Source organism: Podarcis filfolensis, assembly GCF_964270895.1.
Source record: "Podarcis filfolensis genome assembly, chromosome: 6".
Classification (NCBI taxonomy): domain Eukaryota; kingdom Metazoa; phylum Chordata; class Lepidosauria; order Squamata; family Lacertidae; genus Podarcis; species Podarcis filfolensis.
Genome location: NC_139609.1, coordinates 44,360,977 through 44,370,922, shown reverse-complemented (window position 1 = coordinate 44,370,922; position 9,946 = coordinate 44,360,977). Strand labels below are relative to the sequence as shown.

Below are 9,946 nucleotides of genomic sequence, written 5' to 3'. Positions count from 1 at the left end.
AGTTTTAAATAATCAAACACTTCCCCATATCTTGTGCAGTTTGAAGGATGGCTACATTTTGGTCTGCATGTTGTTTCTGAAAGTGCGAATTAGGTGGGTTTGCCTTTAAATGCAATCTGAACTGAATTCCCTCCCCCAACTCTAATAACAGCACAGTCCTATTCATATCTAAGGTAAAGGTAAAGGGACCCCTGACCATTAGGTCCAGTCATGGCCGACTCTGGGGTTGTGGCGCTCATCTCGCTTTTTTGGCCGAGGGAGCCGGCGTGCAGCTTCCTGGTCATGTGGCCAGCATGACTAAGCCGCTTCTGGTGAACCAGAGCAGCACACGGAAACGCCGTTTACCTTCCAGCTGGAGCGGTACCTATTTATCTACTTGCACTTTGAGGTGCTTTTGAACTGCTAGGTTGGCAGGAGATTCATATCTACTCAATGGCAAATCCCACTGAATTCAATGGGATTTATCTCCTGAGAAGTGTATACAGCAGTGCAGCATAAGACTGGCCCTTAATATTACATTTCAATTGAAATGGGTAGAGCTTACTTCTCTACTGCAGAAATTTCTCTTCCCTACCTCCCCCCCCCCCCCCCGTTGTCACATGATGGAGACACAGTAAACAAAATCTACCCTAAAATGTCTCGAATTCGATTATAAGCAATATCGTTTTGTAGATTACATAGGCATAGGCTTCAAATAATGTTGCACAGTGTATTTCTGACCCAGAATGATCCTATTACGCCGACTAATGGGGAAGGTTTGACTCTGTCTGCATGCATTAGAGAGGGCAGTGATCACTTCATCCTAATTGACATAGTACAACTGAACTACAAGAAAAATATTTCTCATTTAATGAAAGCCATAGCTCTAATTAGAGCTGCTACTGTGCTGTGTGGAATAATTATTACAAGGAGGTGTGATTTAAAGGAGAAAAGGATGTCAGCTTCTAGGGAAGTGTTATATTGGCAGTCACAGAGACAGAGTTGCTACTTTTTTCTGGTTTCCATATCATTAACAGCTGTCTGACAGGCAGAAATTCAATGGGTGTACTTTCACCATCTGCTTCACTACGATGGGGTAAGCTGCACTTGTTGAATTTTTATATACAAAGGTGTTTTAAAAGTCAGAGGAGTTTTAAAACAATGTGGCAACCCTATAATGGAAAAAATAAAAACAGTTTGTCAGCAAGCAGACACTTTTACTAATTTGAACTGGCTATTTTTTGGTGCTAGAAGAGAGTTGGGGAAATAGACTAACAGTCAAGTTTTCTTACTGTAATGCATATGTACTACTGTCTGTCAAAGTTGATTGACACCATTAAAACAGTAATCCTATATATGGCTCATTGTCAGTGTGGCTTATTCCCAGGTAGGGATGGGAAACAAATTTGATTCAGTTCATATTTGGAGGTGAATCAACCAAATCTGCACCTTCCAAAGCAATACGCAAACCGAAATACAGCCATTAATACACACACACACACACACACACACACACACACACACACACACTTTTCTAACTTTTGCAATATACTTCTCCAGTCAAGTGTGGCTATGTTTCAGTTTGCATATTGTTTCATGAAATGCAAATTAGATATGTTTGTCTTTAAATGCAAACTGCATTGGATTTCTCTGCCATTTTTACTTGTGTCATTTGACAGATGTGTAAATCAGCTACAGCATCTCTTGGCCAGCTACACTGGTGGCAGAGAGCAAGACAAATGCTGCTGTTCATAGTTGGCTAGCATGATAGCACAGAAGGCAAGCTCCTTTGATCTGGCTACTGGTGTCTAACAGCACAATCCCATCTGTATTTACCCAGAAGTCTAATGAAATTTGATGGGTCTTACTCCCAGGTAAGATTAATTAGGATTGCAGCCTTGTTTAGGTACTTTAAGGAACCTAGCTCAAGATGTTTAAAGGTAAAGGTACCCCTGACCGTTAGGTCCAGTTGTGGATGACTCTGGGGTTGCAGTGCTCATCTCGCTTTACTGGCTGAGGGAGCCGGCATACAGCTTCCGGGTCATGTGGCCAGCAGGACTAAGCCGCTTCTGGCGAACCAGAGCAGTGCACGGAAACACCATTTACCTTCCCACCAGAGTGGTACCTGTTTATCTACTTGCACTTTGACGTGCTTTCAAATGTATTTTGCTATAAGGGCTAGTCATTTGAGAGATCCTGTAAGCTGGAGTCTTGGCTGGTTCCAAGCTCTTTGGCCAGTGGTATAAGACATGCTTCTCCCTCTGAACTTTACATCTAATCAGCTACACTGGATCAGAATCAGATGGTTAGAATGAGAATTATTTTTTCTGGAAAGGTTGTTGCAGTGTTTGAAGGTTGGACCACGTACTGTCACACAGATGGTAAAGTGATGTATAGCTTCTGGTAATACATAAGCTTTCTGCATAATTGGAATGACACTGTGATCTCATAAATAAACATTAGATAGGACTGATGTTCACTGACATTGTGAAATGAACTTCGGGCTTGGCAATTAATGCCATCAGTAGAATAATTTGGCTGAAAAATTGTTCCAGGGCGGAAAAACTGTCCTGATGTGCAGTAATGGAGCATCTTTGAGGATAAGGCTGAAATCTTGTGCATATTTACTCAGTATTAGTTCTACTAAATTCGTTGGCAGCTATTTATGAGTAAAGAAATGCAGGACTGGGCTAGAAACTTTTTAAATTGAGCGTGTGCATTTTTTATAGACTCAGGCAGAGTCATTAATAGTAGTATTAATAATTTGATTGTGATTATGTTTTGTTAAGCTCTTGAGCTTCCTTCTTTCCTCTTATACGATGTGGTGTGAGTTGATCACTGAGTGGATTGCATGGTAACCAGAAAATGAAACCATTACAGAAGTAGCAATTATCTGTTCCTACCAGTCCTGAATAGCATTGAAGGACTCTTCACAAGTAATATCGTACATAAGGATAAATCCCATTGCTCCTCGATAATAGGCAGTGGTAATTGTCCTGTACCTTTCTTGTCCAGCAGTATCCTAAACAACAACAAGAAACAGAAGCATTAGGCATCAAGTACTCTTGCTGAAAACAGCATACCGGTAATCCCATTGATCTTATCAGCATGAGGGGCACTTCATAAATTAAGTTTTACTTATGTAGAGGCAATCTCTTTGTAGGAAAATTGGCATTTATTGCTTTGTCTGAATACCAGTATCAGTATTATTCTTGTACATGAACTAGAGAGGTCAATAAAGATAAATGTTGCCTAATGCATTTTTCCTTTACTATGATCCATGAAAGAAAAAGTAACATAGACTCATACTGGTCTGACTTTGAGGTATGGTAAACTTAACCTCACCAACTATTTTCTTCTTCTTCTAACGCCCAGTCACCAGCATGCAAGCAACTTGTATACTTATGTGTACATCCTTGATTTTATTGTATGCTCTGTCTGCCACAAACAGCAGAGGGCCTGCCACACTTCTTTCCTTAATGAGGTCATTGATTGATTGATTGATTGATTGATTGATTGATTGTTTTAAGGATTTCTAAACCAGCTTCCTTACAATATGGAAATGGAAAACAACAACAAACAAATTACAAAGTTATCATAAATACAATACTAAATAATAGATATAATAAAACCTTGCACAACAAAGAACCTAATCAGACCTTTGTCAAAAAGTGTTGTGTTTCTTGGAATCCTCTCAAATCATTTCTGTATTGGCATTTTGCATCTATAGGTTTTGCACAGGATAAAAACATGACTAGAGCACTGAAAAATCAGCCCTGTCCAGACTGGACCATAGAGCTAAAAAACATTATTATGTGAAGGCTGATTATCAGTGAATAAAGATTTAGGGAAGGGAGATGGGACACCATTGGGAGCTTTCATTGGTATTGCTAATGGCAGCATGGGAGTGATTTCCATCAGGACTGTGGCTGGGCAGTCATGAAATAAGGGGCAACATCCTCATGTGGATCAGGAATAGGTGAAGTAACAGGAAGCAGAGAGTAGGACCAAATAGACAGTTTTTCCAATGGAGGAATATAGAAAGTACAGTTGCCTGAAGGATCAGAATTGGAACTTGTGGTTTCTAAATTGTTCATAAAAAAACCTAGAGTTAAGGGTGACCAGTGACATGGCCAAGTTTGGTGAAGATACCAAATTGTTTGGCATCATTAAAATGAAAAGAGATTGCAAAGCGCTCCAAAACGGCCTCTCCAAACTGAGTGAATGGGAAGTAACAACAAATGCAATTCAATGCAAACAAATATAAAGTAATACATACAGGGGCAATAATAATAATTATTATTTCACATATATGCTCATGGGGTCTGAACTGGCAGTGTCTGACCAAGAACGAGACATCTACAAGTCTTACATATGACTTATTAAATTACTGTTCAATTGAAACCTTTTCCCTGTTCAGGGCAGAAAGGAAGTTGGAAGAATCTTGAGGTGAACCCCTGTCATTCTCTCTGTGAGTGCTTTCTCACAGCATCGTTGATGCCTTTGTACCTGGTACAAATTTTGGTAATGAACGTGACTTGCACCCCTTGTGCTGCTGGCTGGGGAAAAACAGAATGCTGTACCAAAACATCAGAGTGTGCTAACCAAGAATATTTATACAGTATAGTCATGCATGGGGAAATGCTTTTGGACCTGTACTATCATGCTTGGTCATAACTTGCTGTAGGGGTCCAGCATTGCGTGAGCAGCTCAAGTTTTAATTCATCTGATAGAGGTTTTGCTTTTTATCTATATCAAGCTTCTGCCATCGTTGAAGTTGCAAAGTAGTGGTAAGTGCCTCAGTATTTTCAGTTGGGTTGTTCTCATTCCCTGCCCACTGCCTCTACCTTGATATTTTCTGTCTCTTTTAAAGGAGACATATTAGGTGCCACTTGCGCAATATCTGACGAAGTAGTATATTTAGTATGTGTCTGTGAATATCCATAGTTAAACAAATAGAAACAGCTCTGCTCCTTTGATTTCTCTCCCTAGCAACATTATACAGAAAATCATTGTGCCTTTCTTTCACCCTTCAACCGATAGCACTGTTTCTGTTTCCCAATAAAATGATTTCTGTTACCCGTTTCCTGAAAACCCTTTTAGCATTTTTGGGTTTTCTTCTCAGCCTACCCTTCAAAAAGGAGGACCGGGTCCTGCAGCATCCCCAAGCGCTTCACCTGATCACAAAAGGCACCACAACTCCTCTGTTTATGTTATCATTGTATTTGTAGGGTTTCCAGATCTTGTAATATTTGCAGAAGCGTCATCAGAAGAGAACAAGCAGCATTCATCTGAGCGACACCGTCTCCCTACCACTTTATTTCCCCAATGTCTGGTTAAATGAGCTACTTGCTTCCATAAACAGTGACTCCTGAGTGTAAGTCTGCCACCCTCATGGCCTTCTTATGACATCAATACACTGCTAGGGAATTCTGATAACCTATTGGGTTATGGAAAGGGATAGAAATATACATGCGATGGGAAACATTTCATGAGATTCTAATTTTGCTTTGAGGATTAATCATACGTATATTATTCTGAGCACCTTTGTGCCTAAGCAAACACTGAATGTCTCCAGTGAAAAAATCAAAAACAATACAGTACTTCAAAATTAAAAAACAAAAGACAAATAGTATGTTTTCAGATAAGGTTTGCCCCTTATTGCTATCAATATCTGTTGTACTAGGAATGTCCATGTTACACTCTAACAATCACATCACTTTGGACTGGTGTCTGGTAAAAGAAGTTAATTTTCCACTGGAAAATTTTCCACACATGGCAACTATTATAATAATTCAGTCTGCCTGTTGTTACTCATGACAACGTAAAATGGAAGACCTGCAGTTAGCGTTTGGCTGTTGAAGGCAGATATGTTTTACCTTGAGGTAATCTTGGGGGTGGGGGGATATGCAGAGAAATCATGACACTTTTGAGGACAACCCAGTAATCCTATTTCCTAACAGTTATTCAAAGTGGTTGCAATTAATCTTTCTGGCCTCCACGATGCCTCAAGAGGTGATGGTTTGAAAATATTTGAGAATTACTGGAACAGACTGCTTAGCAGTTTTATGACAATAAGGTCTTGTTTTCTGAGATGGCTCTCCAGCTGAACTGGCAACCTAGAAGTGAGAAAGCTTTGACAGCATTTTAATCTGTTTCCCCTCAAAGTGCAACCTGTAGACCAGACATTCAAAGTGTTTACAAATACATGTTTGTTTTTTAAAAAATCCATTTGCACATATTTCATCCATTTCTCAGCAATCAGAGAGATGCTCTGAAACAGCAGCAGAAAAAAACGAGGGCCTTATCTTGGAGGCGCACACCTGATGTGTACAGCACCTTTTCTTCCCTGCTGTGTTCAGGTTTGTGCTGGTGGTATTTTTAAAAAATCAAATGGCAGTGTACAGGTTTTCAAGCTCCGCTTTTTAAAAGGTTTCAGGCATTGAATATGATTAATAGAGAAGGCTCCTCTTTCTTCTACCCACTCCAGGGGGTGACGGAGACTGAAAGGTCCTTACGCCTCAGATAACTTAGCCAGGAAATTCAGCAACTGCCAAAAGAGCTTTAAGGGCAGGGGTGGCAGAACCTGTGGCTCTATGGTTGGAGAATAATTCCAATCATCCCTGGCCATTGGTCATGCTGGCTGAGAGCTGATGAGAGCTGTGGTCTATCAACATTGCATTTAAGTGCGATTTTCTGCTAATAAACACATTTTTGTATGCTGTTTTGACTAATGTACACTTTTTTTGTAAGGAGTGGAGTTCCGAAGATGATTGGATGGCACATTGTTTGCCTCCTTCCATCGGCTCCTGCAGCCAAATGTATTGCTCTGCTTTCCTTTGGACCACATCAGTGAGGCCAAGAGGTGGGTATTCTCATCAGGGCAGCACACTGCTCAAGCTTGTACCCTAGAGAGATCAGTTTGGTGTTGCTAACGCAGCAAAAACAGCATAGGAGGCAGCAATTATGAGATACCGGTCCCTGCAGACACAGCAGGTGCTGTGATTCTCCAGCTATTTGAGTTCACCCCCAGAAGTACACTCCATTTTATTGATACAGACAGAAGCCAACAATAAATTTTTCAGACAGTGCAAATTTGATAGATTTGCCCTTGAATGCAAACTCAACCGAATTTCTCCCCAACCACAGTGCTGATGTTTCAACAAGCGGCCTTTGTTGCCATACTCCTACTTCTGTAATAATAAAAGCAAATGCTTAGGGCTGCTTAATGCTCTGAATGTAGGGGTTACGCATGTGCCAGACTTTCTGTAGATTAAAGTAATTCCTCTCTCACAGCCTTCTTGAACTGATGTCCAACTTCAGCTTAAAGCACCTTGGAATCCAATTATGTTGCTGAAAAAGGGAAAGGAATCTCATCAGTCCAGCCTCTTTTCATCATTCTCCCCCAAATATCTCCAAAAGACAGACACTAACTCACTCACTCCAGCAAGCCTCTCCAATGCTGCAGGAGACTCTTGGAGAAGTTTGAAAAAACAGCAAGATTCAGGGCTGATTTTAATTCCCCTCCCTCCTCTCATGAACATGACTGAATCCTAAGGTTCACGAAGCTGAAGTTGGATATCAGTTGGCGAAGGCTGGAAGGGAGAAATTACCTTAATTTGCAGAAAGCCCAGCACACACATAAACCCCACTCAAATCACCAAGTAGCTACAATTTGATTTTAATATTACAGATCTTTTGCAATTCTGTTTAAAAATAAATATTTATTTATTTAAAGAACAAACTACAGTTTACTCCTGTAAGGTAACTGGAAGAGGAAGGGGAGGAGTGATCAAGGGGCAAGAGGTGGAGGGGGGCATGAAACACTTGGCATATTTTCTGCTGAACTCCACCCATTGGTGTGAATGGCAAGCAGCAGAATATGCAATTAATGTGTTGAATGAAAACACACGTGTGCTGACCCTAATGTGCTCTTTGCACATACATTAAAAAATGGATCTGAATGACCCATCTGCAAGATAATGCCCCCATGTACACAGCCTTACTGGAAATCCCATTCAGTTTGGATACGAATACTTATCCAATCAAAGAATGTGGACCTTGGTTATATATATGTGAACCTTTGCTCAGCTGTTAGGGCTTCCACCAATTAAAGAAGTGTAGTTGATTAACTGAAAGCCTTTCAGCCAATGAATTGGTTAATTCATTGCTTTAAGTTTCTTCACCAAAACCTCAATATAGGTGCTTTTTAGAGATCCTGAAGGATGCTAAACTCAGTGTTAGGAAGATAGGCCATCTTTCATCATTTCATTGCAATTCTCTGTTGTGGTGACACACAAGAACCAAAACAACCCAGCCAATTAAAATTCACCCTTATCGATTAAAATAAGCCCATAGCTATTAATCAACCAGCTTGCAGTGCCTAGTGATAGTCCCACAGAGTCCACCTTTAAAGGTCTGAAAATAGGACTTTCCCCATAATTTGAGTGAAATGATGGATGTGAATCTACTTCATATAGGTAGTGGAAAGCACTAAAGAAATTCTTCATTCACACACTTAAATCACACTTCATTTACAGCAAGAGGAGGCATTTGTGGCAGCCAGGAATGAAATGACAAAAAGGACAAGCCACACTTGCAACAGAATGGATAAAAGCAGGAGTTCTACACACACTTCTACATACACACACTTGAACAATCCTAGGGTTGTTAGGAAGGATTCTTAGTGGCAGATGGACATGCATTTGTGGTGGTAGCAGGAAAGATGTATATATAACTAGACCGGCATAAGTCTATATATTTTTCAATTAGTATATGTTGGAATGTCAACTCCAACTACTCACAACCATCCCTTAATTCTCATCTCTCCCATGATGCCTTGCTGTCAGGAGCCAAAGTCAGAGGCAGCTCAGCAATAAAACATCTGGCGTCAGTGAAGTTAACTCTTTATTCAAAGAAACCAAAATCACACAGACCGAGTGATCGCAGCAACACTTCCCAGTAGGTCTTGCCCCACTGAGGCAGTTGTGAGGACTGAATGTCCCTGCCCTCCCACAGCTCTCTAAGCTTCCTCCCCTGGTTCCTTCCCCAGTAGCCTAAGGCTCCTTTGTCTTATCTCTCTTTGCTCCACCTTCTCCATTCCCCCATTCCCAGGGGGAGGGGAGCTGGTCACAACAGGAGGGGGAAACTCCCTGGCTTCTTCAGTGGCCTGCCTCCACTCTGCCTCTTGGCACCCTGCCCCTGCTTCTGCCTCCGATTCTGGACTGTTCTCTGCCACAGGCTCTTCCTGCTCCCTAACCCTGCTTCCGACACCTCCTCCTCCTCCTCCTCCTCCCAGTCTGCTCCTTTTTCTCCCACTGACTACTCATCGCCGTCCCACCACCAATCCCCTGGCTCTGAGCCGCCTTCCCTTTGGGGTTCCTCAGTTGGTGCCTCCCACCACTGCTCTGCATCCAGTCAGTCCATGACACTTGCTTCTGAAGTGGCAAGTGAATACAATAGCTTCAGCATTTTGAGGGGTTGTCCTCTCTCAGGTGGGAAAACAAATGGATATTCATATGGAGAGAGATGGAATGGAAGCTGCGACTCAGGCGGCCTCAGTCCACTTCTAGCCTTTGTTGTCAAAAGTTGCTCAACTGGAGTTCTCTACAGTGATCTTCCTTGACCTGTGGACCCCTTCACCAGACAACACTCTATTTTTCCAAAATCCACCTTTGCTTTTGTTCGAAGTGCAGCAGCAATCATTCAGTTTATAACTGTGTTTGCTCATGTCTTGCCACTTTTGCATCTCCCTTCCCTACTGCCTCCCATTGCCTCTTCCCCCACCCCATGCTTAAAATGTAAATTAAAAGCTCCTTTGAGCAAGGACTTCTTGTTCGGGTTTTGTTTTTGTTTTGCTCATGGTACTCTGCAAAACCCAAAGGACGCACAACACTAATAATACGGAACAGCATACCAAATGAAACATTTTAAGTATTCAGTTTTTACTTGGATGTCCCACATTGCC

At 41.4% G+C, this 9,946-nt stretch overlaps 1 protein-coding gene across 3 annotated transcripts in view; it reads right to left on the bottom strand.

The window, feature by feature from the left end:
- The window catches only part of RAB3B (RAB3B, member RAS oncogene family), a 55,142-nt gene that overhangs the window by 11,746 nt on the left and 33,450 nt on the right, over positions 1–9,946 (bottom strand). For all 3 annotated transcript variants that reach the window (XM_083619620.1, XM_083619618.1, XM_083619619.1), the window contains exon 3: positions 2,883–3,001. In XM_083619620.1, coding sequence (XP_083475746.1) covers positions 2,883–3,001 — 119 coding nt within the window. The remainder of the gene's footprint in view (positions 1–2,882; positions 3,002–9,946) is intronic.